This window comes from Pteropus medius, unplaced genomic scaffold (assembly GCF_902729225.1).
Source record: "Pteropus medius unplaced genomic scaffold, Ma_sr-lr_union100, whole genome shotgun sequence".
NCBI classification, from domain to species: Eukaryota; Metazoa; Chordata; class Mammalia; order Chiroptera; family Pteropodidae; genus Pteropus; species Pteropus medius.
Window position 1 is genome coordinate 6640870 of NW_024351543.1, and position 19326 is coordinate 6660195.

The 19326-nt window shown below is 38.4% G+C and overlaps 1 protein-coding gene across 8 annotated transcripts in view; it reads right to left on the reverse strand.

Moving 5' to 3' along the window:
• Nucleotides 1-1052: 1052 nt before the first annotated feature.
• The window catches only part of GOLGB1 (golgin B1), a 76632-nt gene continuing 58358 nt past the window's right edge, over nt 1053-19326 (reverse strand). For 5 of the 8 annotated variants that reach the window (XM_039843151.1, XM_039843149.1, XM_039843148.1 and 2 more), the window contains 8 exons: nt 17324-17502; nt 10155-10317; nt 9819-9956; nt 6056-6199; nt 5175-5272; nt 4571-4705; nt 2719-2824; nt 1053-2439 (listed from right to left, as the gene is read on the reverse strand). In XM_039843151.1, coding sequence (XP_039699085.1) covers nt 2305-2439; nt 2719-2824; nt 4571-4705; nt 5175-5272; nt 6056-6199; nt 9819-9956; nt 10155-10317; nt 17324-17502 — 1098 coding nt within the window. In that variant the 3' untranslated portion in view covers nt 1053-2304. The remainder of the gene's footprint in view (nt 2440-2718; nt 2825-4570; nt 4706-5174; nt 5273-6055; nt 6200-9818; nt 9957-10154; nt 10318-17323; nt 17503-19326) is intronic. The other 3 variants (XM_039843150.1, XM_039843147.1, XM_039843146.1) reach the window with 2 other exon arrangements.

The following is a 19326-nucleotide window of genomic DNA, read 5'->3' on the forward strand; positions in this document are numbered from 1 at the left end:
ACTTTGCCATCTTTTTGTGCAGTGCCCACCCACCATTTGCAATTCTCCGGAGTGGGTTCATTCTAAGTTGGGGAGTGAGAGGGTCTCTAACTTAGAATGACAACACTCAATCTACTGTGTGAGGGACTTGGAGTATGACTAGAAAATAATCCTTTGTTGTTTTAGCTACTGAGAATTAGGGGGTGTTTGTCACTGTATCTATCCATCCTCTCCTAATCTTGATTGATGTGGTCTTCTGACCTGATTTGCTCATCTGTGAGCTCCCCAGTGGATTCAATCTGAGACAGATAAAATTGGTCCAAGATATAGAGGGGATTCTGCATTAGGAATAAGTCAAGACTTTAGTCACTTACAAATCTAAGGAGTCTATGCCTGGGGGGAGTTTTATTTACTGACCTCTCCTACTTTATGACCTATTTATTGTCACAGCACTAAAACTGTGACACAGTCATCCAGGTAGTTCTTTAGAGAAACCTTAGAATTTAGAGATGAAAACAAGAAATCTCATCTCTCCTTAGCAAAAGTCCCAAGTTCATTCCTGATGTGAGGCGGTGAGTTGAAGCACACAGAAATAGCATGGGCTCTGAAGCCAGACAGGCTTATATCAATTCATTTATTTACATTGAGAAAGTTCCTCAAGCAGAGACTTAAAAAAACATAATGCCCATCTTGCTATAACTTAGACTTACCTTACCCACTCCCATCCAGAGGGATCCCAAGGGGCCTAATGCTTTCAATATGCACCAGATGAGTTTTCCCAGGTCCAGGAATAAACCTGCATGAATCTCATGCCCTAAGGCCCAGTTCGTTTGGTTTAGTATTAGGATGAAATTTCCTTACTCCACTTCATCACCCTGGGGTCTAGTGGCTAAGTTAGAAAGACGAATGTAGCCATTACCAGGGAGAAGGACACCTGAATATGTAGTTTTCTACCCCTGTGTCCATCCCTGGCTAACTCATCCCTGCATCTCCTATCTACCTTCCCCTCCTCAGCATGCAAACATATGTATGTGAGCACCCATGTATAAACACACATGCACACGCCACCACAATTTTTCATTCTGAAAATAATTTTATTATTTTACAGTTATTAAGGAAAGTTCCTGGGTTGCTGTGACTAAGATTTGGTTACCACAGAACTAAGGATTAGAGCAGAACAGTCAGTTCACCAGTTTTCTCTCTTCTTTGGGTGGTGAGAGCAGGCAGTGAAGACATCATGTGCATAATGAGAAAACAACCAACTGGTAAGGGCTGACGGGGAGGAGAGGCGGGGAATAGGCACAAACGGAATACAATCTGCCCATCATTCTCAGACCTAAATTTAAACATTTGATCTTTTTTTGTATTGTTCTTCCATTTTCCTCAGCTCTCTGTTACCAAAGACAGCAGATGAGTATGAGGCAAGAAAGTGGAATAATTGTCACCGACAGCAAAGTAGCTTAGTACATCGAGAGGCTAGGAGGGTCTTCAGACCAGTCAGATCTCCCTGGCTGGGAGTCAATGCCTCACCTAGGCCTGGCTCCTAGGGCCCACATTCAAGATATATCCAGATAACATGGAATGACAAGAATCTGAATCTCACTGTCTTTAGCTGGTTCTTCCTGTGTTTCAGTCAAAGAAAAGGCATGGGCCACTCAGTAGCTTAGGATACATGTGATCAAGGGCAATAAGCAATAGGATCCAATCCTTACAGTCCAGGACCACAAATCTTGCTCCAATGATGTTTGAACAGCCAGGAAAGGAAATGCTGTCCTCCCATGATACAATAGCTAAAATCCCTGGGGAGTTCTTCAGCTTCCACCCTATTCTGCAGGAGACCTAACCAGATATCCTGCAAGATAATGTTCCCCAGAACTTTGTTTATGGTGGGTCCACCATGCACCTGAAGGAGAAAATATAAGGTAAACAGAGCAAATAAAGTATCAATCAAAATGATACTGGACTTCGGATTATTAGGTTTATTAGAACCACCCTCCTGCCTGAAAAACATTCCTCAGTATCTTTCACAGGACCACGAGACCAGGGCCCTATAAAATCTGAACAAATCCTGAGTTCAGCAACCAATTGAGGGGCCTCCTCAGATTACGCAAAAGTGCTCAGGTGCTGGGCAGTAGAAAAAAGCAGACTTGCTGGTCCTTGCAGCTTTAACCTGTGCTCACATCCACTTCAGTTTTGCAGGCACTTTCCATGGAGAGTTAGAGGACCTGTCAGCGGGAAGACTGTTCCACTGGAATTGATGGTTGATGTCAGAGGTGGGGGAACTCCAAGTTCCAAGAGGAGTGGTCCAAAAGGTGAGAACTAAGTTTATAGATGGCCCGTGAAACAAAGAATGAGTAGGACATGAACCATCAGAAAATAGATGGCTGCTAGCAGCGGCACGCGGGTCCGGGAATGACAGAGAGAACGCAGTACCCGCTTCCATCCAGCACCACTCCGTGACTGAAAGAAAAATTTGAAAGTCAGAGAGTTTTATGCTATAGGGATATGTCCTTTTTCCTTTCCCAACTACTGCAGAAAAGAGGCTTCCTGAGAGAAAGTTCTCTCAGTCGAAACTTGGCAAATTCCGCCAGTTTCCTCCAACCTTCCACAGCCTTCCAGTCTTAGCCCCATCAGCTGCTCAGTACTTGGATTTCCCTCCTTGATCCCTTGCCTCAACACAGCCAGCCCTGTCAGATAGTACAGCATAGTAACCTCTCTTTACCTTTCTTCCCTTCTTACCCTTCGACAACTGTTGCCTGTAAGGTCTATTAACAGTGCCTGCTCCTGAGTGCCACAGGAGCCAATGATAGGAGTCCGGGCAGAGTCCCATTCACTGTGCTCCAACCTGTGTTGAGGGAAAAAAGAGGCATGGCATTGGTTCATAGCTTGTGAGGTGAATCAGGTGAAGTTTTCCCAGTCTTCCTGCCATGTGATATAGCATAAAGGACTTGCAACAAAGGCTGCTCTCACATCCCTGTCCGCGTATAAGAAGTGTATAGGCAGACGGGTTTCTTTCAGCAGCAGTAAAAGGTGATAATAACCACCAGGAACTGACTGCCTACTATCTATCAGTAGTAGGTATGTAAAACGGAGTGTTTTACATCCATTTAATGTTTAGGTTTTGAGGTCGGTGTTATCTTTAAAGTAAGGATTGAAAAGGTAAAATTACTAGCTCATAGTGGTACAGTCAATAAGAGGTAGAGCCGGAATTCAAAAACCATGCTTGTCTCAAAACATCATGCTTTTTTCCACTATACTATATGTGACTCAGAGAAACTACCCCCCAACCCCCCATTTTTTAAAGGCTAATAAGCAAACGTAACTAAGAATTAAACAGAACTGGCAGCCTCTACTGCTTTCTGGTGGTGGTGGTGGGTGGGTGTGTGTGTGTGTGTGTGTGTGTGTGTGTGTGTTATGCTTATTTATTTAATACTGGAACATCTCCATTTAATGAAGAAGCTGCTTTTAACTACTCAATGGTTTCTCAATAAAATAAGAACTGTATCAAAGGGGCTATAGGTAACATAGTACATTTGATCAAGCATTTGCCTATAGGGATGAACTTTTTTTTTTATAAAGCAAAAACATACTTTGAATGGTTTCACAGCTAAATTACTTTTAAAAAATAATTTAAAAATTTTAACTACAGTTGGCATATATCATATTAATATTTCCGCTGTAAAACATAATGATTAGACATTTATATAAATTACAAAGTGATTACCCTGATAAATCTAGTACCCATCAGATACCGCAGTTATTGCAATATTATTAATTATATTCTTTATGCTATAGTTTACATCCCCATAACCATTTTGTAACCACCAGTTTGTACTTCTTAATCCCTTCCTCTTTTCGATTTACCCCTTTTGGCAAACCTCAAAACATTCCCTGTATCTATGAGTTTTTTTTTGTTTTTTGTTTATTTTGTTCTTTAGATTCCACATGTAAGTAAAATCATATGGCATTTGTCTTTCTCTGTCTTACTCCACTCAGCACAATACCCTCTCGGTCCATTCATGATGCTGCAGATGGCAAGGTTTCATTCCTTTTTTATGGCTAGGTAATATTCTATTGTATATGTGTACCACTTCTCCTTTATCAGCATTATAAGTGCATTTGCTAGCAAATCAAAAGCCAGATTCTTTTTATATCAGCTTTATAAAGTTGTCTCTTAATCTCCCATACGTTTTAATATTTAAACATTTTTTTTCAATTGATTCGGATCTCAGGTAGAGAATGAGGTTGACATTTATATGGCCCTCTAAAGAATCCTACACCTACCTTATATAGTTATTGTTGGGATATAAAACATAGCTTTATTTTATTTCATATCACATGAAATAAACTGTCAATAAATGGTAGATATTATTACTATTCTCTAAGAACAACTGCTTTGGAAAGTGCAGGTCTCCTAGACTCCAAAAGTACACTGTTTTCTTGAGTGACTATAATGACTCATAACTCACTGCAGCATCCATTTCAAGATGAGAATTAGATCCTAGTTATTCCCAAGTTTGGCCCTGAAATGTACACCAGAGTAATCAGAAAGAACCATAGGGGAACACAGGCTATCTCCCTCATCCTTTACCGCCTGATCTGCTCCTCGGCCACGGAGAGGGCAGTCTCAGCAGCTACTCTTTGGTCTCGTTCTTCTTCCAGCAGCTTCCTCAATTCGTTCACCTCCTGTTTACTATTGCACAGCTGCTGCTGGACTTCAGAACTGCTTCAGAATAAAAGGAAAATAGCATCACTAGATGTAAAACACAGTTGCTGACATAAGGGATTCCAAGTCTTCATAAAGTTATAAAGCAGGAAGATTTACAGAAACTTGTACAAACACAAAGAATATTTTAAAAGAATAGCTGTAGAGTAATTAAATAAAGCTGTAGAAAATGCCTTAAAAGAATTTAGGGATTGACTAAATGTCTGTCACTCAAATACCAGAGAATTAGTGCTATGCATTTGTGTGTGTGTGTGTGTGTGTACTTTGGTGCTGCTGTTTTTGCTTTACAAACTTTTTACACTTAACTTGTTAGTTATAACTGTTACTATTTAATCCCCTCATCAATTCTGTGAGGCTAATAAGATAATAAGACATATTAGGTCCATACAACAGACTCTAGGGCAATCTAGATAGACTGTCCAATTTCTATATGTACTGCACGCTCCAGGGTTGAGAGGTGCTTCCCTACCTGAGCTGGGGCTGCCTCCGTTCTTCAGGATCACTGTCCCTGTGAGCTCCATTCTTTTCCTGGGGAGCTCCTGGAGCGACATCTATATTCAGTGGCCCCTAGACAAAGAATAAGCTTAGCAATTCAGTGATGAAAATGCTTAAGAAACTGAACTGTACTTGGGCAAAAGGAGAACCCGCTTAACAGCAAAGAGCATGAGAAATCTTGGAGAGGAATATTCCACTTATAATTCTCTTCAGGTACAGATTTAGAAGTGAGGATCTTCTAAGAGATTAATTCCTACATAAAACTCCTGATTACATTTTATTCAAAATTCTCATTCTTGAATCTCTCCTCTTAAAAGTTTAAAAGCTTATCACTGAAATCTGCTTTGTTCTAGTAGAGGCTCCAAGACTTTCCAGAAGCTACTCTGATCCTTCCCTTGCTCAACAACCCCTCCCAAACCCGTTTACTTCCTTACATCTCCTATTTATCTCCACACTAATTCTCAGTCTTCTCCAACTTCAACAGTGCACTCCTCTCCACTGCTGTCCATCTGTTTTGTTTCTCAGGTCCAAATCTCTTGACGGTTTTCTTATTTCTTAAAGCAAAATCAAAACTTTCCTAGTTTAAAAATTCCAAAAGCCTCAATCATCACTGTTTTCCATTCACTTTTTGATTTCTCTCCCACCATCTCCCTGATCTTTTTTCTTCTAATCCCTTAATTTGTCCTAGATTTTATTCCTATTTCAATTAATTCTTGTCTTCTCTCTCACTTTCTCCCATCACAACTACGTAACCTTCAGCCTGAATACCTCGGCCTCTCCAGTGCTGCTCTTTCTGCTTTCTCATTTACTTTCAGTTTCATAACACTTTTCCCAGCCTCTCAGCTTTTTACTCACCGCTTGTAGCTCTTGAACCTGCTTCTCTAAGACTGCACAGTGATTAAAAAGGTCACTGTAGTGCTGCTGGTTCTCACGAAGACTCTGACTGGTATCACAGAGCTGAACTGAAAGGGTATTTTTCTCTTCGAGTAGTTGAGAAAACTGAAATAGAGGGGAGGATAAGCCCCATCTCACAGGACTGTTTCACTATAAGCAGTGTTTAGGCTAAATGTCCTGAGTTTTAAAGATCTAATGTTTTTATTTAAAAAATAGCAACAATAGCACTGTGTGTTCCTTCAAAGTGAGAATACGCAGAATTTTTTGACCCAAGAAAGTAAACGCAATTTGGGGGAAGTAGCAGGAAACTTTACTTATGGTGCCCTAGTACATGAACTGAAAAACCAGGAAGCAGAAGCCTACAAGCAATCTATTAGGATAGGCCATCCCAGGTATGCGAGAGAGGGGCAGTAACCTGGGTTCAAGTTGAAGTTACTAACAAATGACTATAATCACCAGAGCTCAAGATGGCTAGAGATCGAGCTGTCACCTAAAAATTCATACAATATTACAGGGTAGATTCTTCAATGCTGTATAGGGTTACAAGTTACCAAGAAAATAGAATAAGAAATTATAATATGTGGTAGAAGGGGAAAAAAGAGTAAATTCTAATATGCTTATGTACATGTAAGAAAGTATATTGGGAATATAGACTCTCACAGGTAGAAACATGATCCTCTCTTAACAGAAATTAATTTTCCTAGACACGGCGAACAACCCAAACCATACCAAAACAAAACAAAAAAATCCTTCGGTGTTGAATATCCTAACACTTTTTTTCTTCGGCAGATCTAGGGAGAAAGGACAGACTTGTAAAACTCATTGGAAGCAAAATCCCCCTTTAACTAGAGAAGTCTTAATTATTTACAATAAGCCACCCTCTAACAAACCACCTTTATAATGCTTGCATTCTTCTGGGATAGACATGCATCCCTGTATAGTCTGGGGGTTGGCAAACTATGACCCAGGCTCTTCTACCTCTTGTAAATTAAGTTTAATTGGAACATAACTACTCCATTTGTTTATGTATCATCTACAGCTGCTTTTGTGCTACAACAGCAGAGCTGAGTAGTTGTAACAGTGACGGCATGGCCTATAAACCTAAAACATTTACTATCTGGGTATATAAGGAAAAGTTTGCTGACTTCTGCTCTAGCTCATAAGCTAATATTTTTCATCATATCTACACTTACAAGAATGGAATAGGAGGGAACAATCCAGACTACATTATACCAATAATCATTCCTTTCATGTTTTCAAGTTTGCGTTACATACAAACATCCAACCGCGCTGGTACTAATACATATAGTCTGAGCATCCATGGAAAGAATCAGGACAGTGGCTTGAAAAGTGGAGCCATTCTATGCTGACTGACAGTCCACCTACTAGGGCCCATGAAGCAATTCTTCTAGTTAGCTGGGACCCATTTAGAGTGAGGCTCTAAGCTCACCAGGCTGTAAGCTCTGTGAGGGGCCATATGTATCCTAAATACCTAGCATATGGCCAGGCTCATACAAGGCAACTAGTTATTTGCTTGATGAATGAATGAATGAATGATGCCATGGATGTAGATACCTTTCTTACAGCTGAGTTCTAAAGGAAGAACTTTGTCACTGAGAATGACAACGACCTAAAGCAATGTTTCTCATACTTTAAGTGGTATGTGAAATATATCTCAATAAAGTTGCTAAAAAAAAAAAAAAACCCACAATTTTATGACTCAGAAACCAGTAAGCAAATTACATAACTGAAACTAAAGTTTCTGAAAACAAGATATGCTTTTTATTACATAATACATATGTACACATATATATTTCCTATCTCTTTTATTTTTACAAAAAACACTCTTTACTGTTTGTAATATCTCCCAAATGGAAAAAAACCCCAAATCATTCAACAGTAGAATAATTATGGTATATGCCTACAATGCAATACTACATACAACAGGAGAATAGGAGAATCACAGCATACACAACAACATGGCTGAATCTCACAAAATAAATAAAGCAACACAAAAGAAAAAATATGATTCCACTTATACATAGTTCTAAAGGGTTGGCAGTGAATAGGACACAAGGGACTTCTGGGGTTCTGGCATGTCCTAATTCTTGAGCTCAGTGCTGGTTACACAGGTGTCTTCACTTTGTGAAAATAGGCCATGCTGTATTTATGACTGGAATGCTTTTCTGTACGTTTTACTTCAATAAAATATTTACGTTAAAGTTTTTGCTATTCACTAAAATGACTTCATCAGCTACTAATAGCTACGAATTGCAGTTTAAAATAGTCTTAGCAAGATTAATGTCCAGAGAGTGTCACAGTCCAATGTTCAGGAGAGCAAATATAACAGGGTTGAGATGGGATCTAGTTTATGGAAAAAAAGAGGTGTTCCAGAGCTATGAAGGGCAAAACTTCCTGAAAACGACAGACTAGCTGGTAGAAGAACTGGGTAGTAGCTGCTCTGGAGCCTCCCTGAAAACTTCCAGACAATTCCCCCAACAAAGGGTCTACAATTTATCAATTCATCTGGATCAACAAACATATAAAAAAATGTAAATTTCTGTGACAAAGTCAACAGTGTTCAGTCTCTGACGCTTCTGAGTCAATTAGTTGCATTTAGCAACATTTTAAAAGTAACTTCTCAAAAAAAAAGTGCTATCTATATAAGCCAGGCATTGCGCTTTTCCATATACATTATCACATTTATCTCAGACTGACCTCCTCCTAACACCTTAGAGAAGTTATTTAATGCCTCTGGGCCTTAGTTTCTGCACCTTTGGAAAAAACCACTGATTTTATCATTTTTGGATCACAGATCCCTTGATGAACCGATGACTTCTTGTGATGAGAAACTTACACACATGCATGCACGTGCACACACCATACCTATAATTTTTGGATGTTCACAGCTCTCTGTAAAGCCAATCTTTAGATTCCAGAGTCTAAAATGATCTCTTAAATCCCCTCCAGTTCCTCTGAAGAAGGCAGAACTAGGGAAGGTGCCACTAGAGAATACTTTGAATAGTCAGAGAGCAATAGGAGTATGATTCATAAGGGAGTCGGGGAGGGGAGGTGGGTGCAGGAGGAAAAGAAGTGAGAATGGATGAGTAATGAAGATAGAGATGTGTGAAGGCATCCAAGAAGAATTTTCAGTAATCTTGCCTTGGCCTTTGCTCTAGGGCCCAGATGGCAAAGTGGCCCTTCCTTATAGAAATAGGTCCCATCTACTCCAACATGCTTCCCTAGAGTGTCTGGAGTGGCAAGGCTGGGGTATGGGAAAAAGCAAGTTGGAAAACATAAGATACACAATGAAGAAGCCCACGAACAGAGTGAAATAGAAAGCAGACCTCCACCCCTACCTGTTATGTAATCACATCTGAAAAGCCTCACTCTTTCCTGAGACTCTTCCCTGTTGCACACTGGGATGAAATATAGAGGAATTTGGAAGATTTGTGGGGAGTGACTTAATATTACTAACAAGTGATACATATAGGGAGACAATGATGGGGAGGTAGGTTTTCTAAAGCAGTTGGCTTTTTAACTCTTACTGAATGGATTTCTCCAAATCATTCCCAAAGACTCTCCAAGGGTGAGAAAAAGGAAATGTCCCTGCACACTAGGACACACTACAGCTGGAGCACAGGCTTCATCAGCTTCTACTTACCCTCTTTCTTCCAGTCGTGGAAATAAGAAATTGAATTTCAGTCTAGCAGGAAACATTTACCTTGCTGTTCAGTTGCTGAATTCTTAATTCCTTTTGATGAATTTCCTTTAAGCTGTCATTGAGTTGAGTCCTTAGAAGTTCTGTCTCATAAACTAGGTTTTGAGACCCATCTAGGGAAGATGATATCTCTGGGGATGCCTGCCAAGATACAAACACTGATGAAATTCTATAAGACCGTTCATGCTTAATTCCTTCCCTCCAAAAACCCTGCCTACTTCATAGGAAGTCAGAAAATGGCTTGCCTAATGGTGACATATGGGTACTTAGCTTGCAGGAAGATGATGCTTCTTGGGTAGTGGTTATCTCTGAGTAGCAATCAGCATTGAAATTACTCACCTGCCTTTGGTACTGTACTTTGAGGGCCTCAGTCTGGGAGGAAGATCTCAATTCCCTCATAAGATTCTGCAGATGACTGATCTGCTGATCTTTATCTGAGATAGCCATAAAGTACTGCTCCTTCATTCTCCTCTCATGAACTTCCCAGGAACTCTTCTCCATCCTAGAGAAAAACATGAAATAATAACAGGCAAAAATATACTTGAGACAAAGATGAATAATTCCATCTTCAAACCAGTATCATTGGCTGTAGAGATGTAGTAAATAAATACCTAACCAGAGTGCAATTTATATTTTAAACAGAACTGTACAGTATGATGATGGAGCAGAACTCAAAAAAAAATTTCAGCATTACTAACCATCAGAGAAATGCAAATCAAAACCATAGTGAGACACAACCTCACACCAGTCAGAATGGCTTTTATCAAAAAGTCAACAATTCACATGTGTTGGCGAGGATGTAAAGAAAACAGAACCTTTGTGCATTGCTGGAAGACTGCAAATTGGTGCAGCCACTATGCAAAACGAGATCCTTCAAAAAATTAAAAATAGATTTACCATATGACCCAGCAATTCCACTTCTGAGTATTTATCCAAAGAAAATGATAATAGTAATTTGAAAAGATATATGCACCCCTAAGTTCTCTCCAGCATTATTTACAATAGCCAAGATATGGAAGCAACCTAAGTGTCCATTAAGAGATGAGTGGATAAAGAAGATGTGGTACATATATACAATGGAATATTACTCAGCCATAAAAAAGAATGAAACCTTGCCATCTGCAACATGGATGGACCTGGAGGGTATTATGCTAAGTGAAATAAGTCAGACAGAGAAAAGCAAATGCCTATGGTTTCACTTATATGTGGATTCTAAATAACAAAGACGAAACAGACTCATGGAAACAGAGGTCAAACTGATGGTTGCCAGAGGAAATAAGGGTGGGAGATGGGTGAAAAAGGTGAAGGAGAATATAGTCAATAATATTGTGAAATACTGGCATAATGACAGATGATTACTAGACTTAGTGTGGTGACCACACTGTAAGGTACATAAATGTGTAATCACTACACTGTACACCTGAAAAGTAATGTAATGTTATATACCAACTATACTTCAAAACAAAACAAAACAAAAGTTTGGTGTTAGAAATCAGGAATAGTGTTTATTCTTCGGGTAAACAGTGACTTGGAGGGGGCATGAAAGGTTATTTCTTGGGTGTTAAAGTTTCTTTGTAATTTTAATTTTATATTTTTCAGCTTTATTGAAGTATACTTGACAAATAGTGTTAACAATGTTTCTTGATATGGACTCATTATATGGGGTGTTCAATTTATGAAAGTTTATCAAGCTGTAAACTTAAGATTTGTGCAGTGTATTGTATGTATGTTATACTTCAATAAAAAGTTTAAAAGTGTTTAAAAAAAAAAAAAGAAATTCAGCTGGAACGACTGGGGAACATTTCACAGAATTAGTAGGCATTTCGTTTGAACCCTAAACAATGAATCAGATTTCCATAATGGAAAAAGCATTCCAGATTCAGGAAACAAACTGAGTAAAAGGCACCAAAATGAATGTATATAGTGAATTTCAAAATGGTTGTAGTAGATAGTGTATAGAGTGAACAGGGTAGGAAATGAAGAAGTAAATCAGATGAAGAGGGGCATTGAATAGCATGCTAAAAAAAAGCTTACTCTGTAAGCATTGAGAAACCACTGTAATTCTTCAGAAAGGCTGCGTCATCCATGACATAGTATAACATCATGGCTATGAAAATGTAGCTATAGAGTATAAAGGACCAGGGTTCAAACTCTAGCTCTATCATATACTTTGAGTAAAATTTACTTAATCTCTCTGAGCCTTTTGGTAAAAGAGGAATAAACTCTACTCCTTAGGAGTACTGTTAGAATTAAATGAGATACTATATGTCATGAACCAAATACAGACCCTGGCACATTATCATCACTCAATAATCACTCAATAAATATTAGCTACTGCTATTTCTCATCATTTATTCCCTGAATGTGACCAATAGGGAGGCTTCTGTTTGATTGACTGCAGCTAATTTTCTTTAGTGCTAACAAAAACTAGCTTTCTGTCATGATCTTTAGTTCTACTTCTCCCTATACTCTGCGTGAAAAAATTCATTAGCATTGTAAGCAAATTTCTGCAGTATCTCTTCACCTTCTGTAGTACTAATGTCTCTATTTTTTTTTCAATAATAGAAGGTTTCATTCAAATTGCATCTGACTTTTTTTTGTCTCTCTAGAAATAAGGTAATTTTCTAATTGACATACACCTGTTATGAAGTATTCCTGCTTGGCTAAGAGGTAGCTTGGATTACAATTAAAATTTTTTCAAAAAGTCAGAGCTAAAACTTAAAAACTAACATAAATTTTTCATTACAAAGCTACTATATGCAAAAGTATTTTTGCTCCCTGGAAATACAAATTTTTGTTCCCTGGGAATACAAATATGTAAAAGGACTTTTCTAAACATTGTCCTTGATATTTGTCTGTGAAAAGTGAAAGAGAACAAGAAAAGAGTGTAAGAGTGAGAATGTATGAGAAAGATCACCGTCTTCCATAAAAAACTTCAAGCTGCCATTATTTTGGAAGAATGGACAAGTGGTTATAATGTGGAAAGAGGCTCTCAATAGAGAATGAGGGCTAAAGAATAAACTTGATTACTTGATAGAACTTAGCCATTAAAAGGGCTATACCACAGTTATCCCTTAAGTAAGAGAGCACAAAGGCAAAGCAGAATAAGCAAACCAGTAGCCACAAGCAGAAGAGAAAGGTTATAGTATAAATCGAGGCTCTCCTGATAAGCCAACCCCAAGGGCAACAGAATCTTGAACAAGATATTCTAGCTTTTTCATGGTTGAGAAGCTCATTTCTCCCAAGTATTTCAAAAGCAAAAGATGGGAAGTCTTAAAGATATTCAGCTAAAGAAGGTGTTCCTAAATAAAGTCAGTGAATCAACTTTGTGTTTTCATTTTCTTCTTCCTTCTAACAGTGAAGTAAAATGTCTTCCTTTCCTTCTCCAATTTTACTCATATTCACTTGATATATTATTTAAATTTTCTTCAAAGTTGCTCAAAGATGGTAGGTAAAGAAAGGCTATAAGAGAAAGGTAGAAAGAGAGTAAAAGAAGGGCAAAAAGCATCAACAGACTAGAAACCATTTTTTTCTCCTACCTAAGGATCAACCTTAGAAGCAAAGTATTCTTTAGGAATGCCCATTAAGGAAATTTTATTAGTTGAGGAAATTTTATTAAAGAGGAACAGGTGGCTGCAAAAATAAGCCTTTAAAGCTTTGCAGTTCTTAGGTGTACACTGGTAACTGGACATTTTATATTTCTGTAGTTCCAGGTAATATGGGAGACATCAAGGTGATGCCCCAATATAGTCCCAATCACCACTAGAGGACCCTAAATTCAATGGTCAGTGTTAATATGCATCTGAAGGTTGAGAGAATCAGAGCTGGATCTCCTTATGATAAATTAAGATTCTAAAAGAGTAAAGCCGGGGCAGCTATTCCGTGGGGGCAGGAGAGCTGGAGTTGAAATGGAACAACTTCTCTTTTCTCTTGAGGTTCAATTTCAGAAAACAATTTGTATTCCCAGAGAGCAAAAATTCACAGATTTTACCTTTTCTGTAATTATCATCATTTGGTAAAGAAAAATAACGTGTTGTATCATCTGGGGAAGCTGCCAACTTCGTGGAATGAGTCTGATATACATTCACTTATAAGAAAGTCAATAATGATGTTAAAACAGAAAAATCTTTAAGACATAAGTTTACTCCAGAAAACTTAAACACCAACTTCTAAAAAGTGTTTTGCTCTATAAACTTTGCTTAAGGTTTATTTTGAAATATCACATTAGTAAAGTACTTATTCATCTAGGATCTGTGAAGAAACAAATCTTTTCTATACATCAAGAACTCTCTTATGGTTGTTACAAAAATTATTTTACTATGTTGATAGCTATCATCCTGGTCACCTGTGAAAGCAGGATAAGGATCTAGACTTCACCTCAGTTTTCTCTGTATTCACTTGCCTGTGGTTATCTTATAGCAGTTGGTGAGCCAAAGCAGGTGCTGCTTGATCAGCAGCACTTTCCAGCATGGAGAATCTCCATTCAGCGGCAAAGTTAGAAAGCTTCGGGTTTGATTTTAATAAGGTGGCATCACCATCTTAAGCTAAACAGTAATAAAGACTCAACAATGCGGTTGTGACAATAGGACCTGTCTTTCTATACTATTAAGTGTTTACTCTTTACCTTTTCTTTTTTGATCAAATTTGTTAGAAACACTGAATTAAAAACCAAACAGAATTACAGTTCCTATCTTAATTTTTTTATGCCCTGATAGTGTCACATAGCACTGTTATTCACCTGTTTCTTTAAAAGAACAGGGCTTGGATTTCTGGATTCAGATGAGCTAAAGTAGATGCAGTTCTCCTTATTTCTTCCAGAGTATAGATAAAAGCCCTGGGAATTATATATAAAAACAAACATAAGGAGACTTAGAAAAATGGAGAGAAGAAGGTTGACGAGCTAGGTAGGGATCCCAGTACTGGAGGAAAGACATGGAGGTAAAGTCACTGTTTTTGTTTTGTTTCGTTTTGTTTTTAATTCCATATAACCCCAACTATGTGCTGGAGAATCATATAACCTGGAAACACCGAGTGCCAAAAAAAGTTTGTTCTCTCTTGTCAAAAGACCAGGAAGGAACAGCCTAGTGAGATGATTAATGATACTAACCACTCTACTCCACGTGAACACCATGGAAAAACCACAGTACCTTCCCACCCCCATTAACAAAATCCTAGTGAACTGGCTAGTTACAACCTTGCCTGGAGATAACTAGGTACACCTCACCCTCTCTGCTGGGTGGTATCAGAAGAGGTCAAGTGTGTACCCCAGACTGTCACGACCAACCAGTGGTAAAGAGGCACCTGCCTCTGACTGCCCCCATCCCTACTGTGGTGTCAATGGAGAAAATAAGTGAGACCTGGACACCTACCTCTACCCATAACGAGGTAATGAAGCATTCCTCCCTGTCCCTACGAAGGCATTATCAGAAGAGGCCAAGGGGGAAGTTTGGACTTTGGGTACTACCTAGGTAACAAGGTCCCCCTCCTTAACCACTCTTCTGCAGTGTCAGTGAAGACTGAGTGGGAAGCTTGGGCTTTCACCACTGACCTCTGAGAATGAGGTGCCCCTCTCCACAGCTTCCAGTGGTATCAACAGAGGCCATGTATGGAGGTTGGACGACTTTTCTCATCTAACAGTAATGAAGCAACCCTCCCCACTAATTGTGCTGTCATTGGAGTACACGTAGAGAGCCAGAACGTCCACCTCTTCCTGCCAATATCAGGGTGCCTCTTCCCTCTGAGGTATCGATGGAGGCTAACTGGGGAGCCCGGTAGACGTCACCCTTCACCTAGCAGTAAAGTGGCAGTGTTCCTCTTTCCCTGCTGGGGTTAGTGGAAGTCCACTAAGGCAGAAGATTTAAATAAGACTGAGAGTTTTATAACATAATTTCCAAAACGTTCAGAATACAACTGAACTCATCACACTAAGAACCAAGGATGTCACTTTCTAAGAATCAGGGAAATCAGAGCTTGATTGACAAGAAAATTAACAGACTATATAACACAGAGATGACATAGATCTTGCGGGAATTATATGACAAGGATTTTAAAGCAGCCATCATAGAAATGTTTCAACAAGCAATTATAACACACTGGAAACAGATGAAAATAGAGAAAGCTACAGCAAAGAAAGAGAGAATATAAAGAAGAACTGAATGGAAATTTTAGAACTGAAAAATCAATATCCAAAATAAAAGCTAACTCAATGAGCTCAATAGCAGAATAGAGGTGTTGAAGGAAAGAAATCAGTGAACTTGAAGATATGAGAATAAAAATTACTGAATCTGAATAAAGAGAAAAATAATAAATAAATTGGATTTCATCAAAATTAAAAAGACCTTGTTGAGAAGGATGAAAAGATAACCTGCAAACTGGGAGAAAATATTTGCAAACCACATATCTGACAAAGAATTTGTATCTACACTACATAAAGAACTCTCAAAATTTAACAGTAAAAAATTAACAACCCAATTAGAAAATGGACAAAACTCATAAACAAATATTTCATCAAAAAGGATATATGGATGTCAAATAAGCACATAAAAAGATGTTCACCATTACTAACCCTTATGCAAATTAAAACCACATTATATATCTATTAAAATCTACTAAAATATAGTTATAATATCAAATGCTGATGAGGATGTAGCATTTGATACTGAAACTAGATCACTCATATATTGCTGGTAGGAATATAAAATGGTACAGTCATTCTAAAACATAGTTTTGCAGTTTTTAAAAAAACTAAACATTACACTTACCGAACAGCCTCGTATTTGCACTTCTGGGCAATTAATCATCTCAGAGAAGTAAAAACTTATTGTCCGCATAAAAATCTATACAAAAATGCTCACAGCAGCTTTGTTTATAATGGCTAAAAATTAGAAACAATACTCATGTCCTTCAATGGGTGAATGGTTAAAAGCAGTACACTTACATCATGGAATACTATTTGTCAATAAAAAGAATAAACTACTGATACAGACAGCGAAGTTGATGGATCTCAAGGGCATTAAGACGTGTGGAAAAAGCTAATTTCAAAAGGTTACATACTATATGATTCCACTTATAATACAATCTCAGAATGATAAAATTATAGACATGGAGAAGAGATTAGGCATGAGGGAGTGGGAGGGAGGGGAAAGAGTGTGGCTATAAACTAGTGGCACGAGGGACATATTTGTGCAATAGAGCAGTTGTATACTTGGGCTATGGTGGTAGTTACATGAATCTGCAATTTGATAAAATTGCATAGAACTATATACATATATACTCGAATGAATGTAAAATTGGTGAAATCTGAATAAGGTCTTTGAATTGTAGCAATGTCAGTTTCCTGGTTTTGATATTGTACTAAAGTTATGTAAGATGTTATCAATGGAGGAAACTGGGTGAAGGTACATGAGAGCTCTATGTACTATTCTTGCAACTTCCTATATATTTCTATTTCATAATAAAGTTAAAAAGAAAACCGAAAGAAAAGGTTCAAAAAGCAGTGATTATCATACCTGAGCTGATGCAGCTCATGCTGCCAGGAGAGGTTTTCCTGCCTGAGCTCCTCTTGCATAATCTGAAATGTTTTTGTCTTATCTTGATACTCCTGAAGTTGAGCCTTCAGTGGACGTAATTCAGTGATCTCTTGGTTAATCTGTAAGTATTGCTGCTGCAGATTCTTCAATTCTTTCAGCTTTAACCAAAGGGAAAGTAAAAGGGTGATTCATCACATCTCATTCACCTGGCTATAAGTCATCAGCAGCTCCCTACTAAGTCAGACACTACAACAGACTACCAACACCTAATAGTCCATTGACATATTACTGCAGCATGAATCTCTAAAATGGTGAAATACATGCAGCCAGGCTGGTGGGAAGCACCCCACAGCGCTGCCATCGAGGCTGCAGGGTTTGATCATTCCTGCAACTTCAACCCCTGCCCCCTGCTCCCAAGGTCTTAAGAGACTCTCCATCTACAACTCTGGCATGGGATAGACATAAGGGACCTACAGCTTCTTTGTGGGTGCTAACTCCCTAGAACAAAAAGTGTAAACATAGACTGGCTTCCTATTTAGCCATGTGCCCTGGTTAGGCTTCTAAACTTCCTCGTTTGTATGTCAACATTAACTCTAGCTTAGCTGATGTTGATTATGGAGAAGGCAGTGATGCCCAGGCCCAGTGGTTAAGAGTCCTTAGGCTTTGGAGTTAGTAATCCTACCCACACAGGTCGTGTGACCTTATGCATGTTCTTCACACTCTCTAAGCTTTAATATCCCTCACTTATAAATTGAAGATAATTATAGTGCCTCTCATAAGATTATGAGAAATAAAAACAATGTGTTACACACATAAAGTTAGTGATGATGATGATAATGATGATATGATGATAATGGACTTGCCTTTAATTAGCAAAACTGCCCATTTACAGTCCAGGTATATCTTCAAACCCTTTATTCCTAATACTCATTAAAAGCTTGGTAGTAAGAAATAACATCAGGACATCTGGGTAAAAACAAGTGCCTTGAACACACATCTATTTTACCCACTCTGTAAACATTACTAAAGCTACAATAAAGACATTATTTTTTTAAAGCATAAAACACAAGAACAGAAAGAACAAGAGAGGGGTCAGCAGCAACAAAATTAATTTTGGAAGCTGAAAAGCAGATGCATAAGTGGTAAATGACTTAACAGATCCAGAAAAGCCAAATCTTAAGCTGGCAGTAGGGAAAGCCAAGAACCAATAGAACTTACTCTGCAGAATCTTCAAAAGTCTCAGGAATTAACAGCACCAGGTACCTCTGGAAAAGATAGTGATGGGGGTAGGGAGGAGGTGGTAGCTGAAATAAGGAGGATTAGATGAAAGCTGCTTAAGAAATAACTGCATCCCTAGGTACCCTCCGCAGCTTCGCACTTTTTGTTACCCCAACAGACAACTAGAGTTTTATTCGCTGGAAAAGATAAAAGAAGTGTTTCTGGACGATGGAATAACAGGCACAACTGAAAACAAGGGTATTGTTCTAAAGCAAGGGTGAGCAAGTGAATGTATGGTTTCTGAATGCTTAAAGCCTTTCCTCTACTCAGCTTGGAGAGTGCTGGCATACAGGTCTTTACCTTCCATGCAGGAAATGAAAAGTCTTCTCTAGAAAGTCTGACTGGCCCCAGACGAACTAAAGACATCAACATGGGCACTATACACAAAAAGCTCAGCATGATCATACTGCAATAAAACTGAGAATTGGTAAGTTCCACCCTACCCTTAAACATGAAGAGTAAACCAAGGATTAACCCTCACCTGAATAATGGCTAATATTAAAGCAGAGATGAAAAGAAACTAGGAGAGTAATTTGGAGGACTTTAGCAGGGGAAAAAATGTAATATACTCAAACATTTAAGAGAGAACATTGGAAATTAGAAACATGAGAGCAGAAACAAATAATTATAAAGGAAAACTCATTATGAGAAAACTTCAAAGAACAGAACTACCACGACCGTTCTTGGAGAGATAAGAACATATA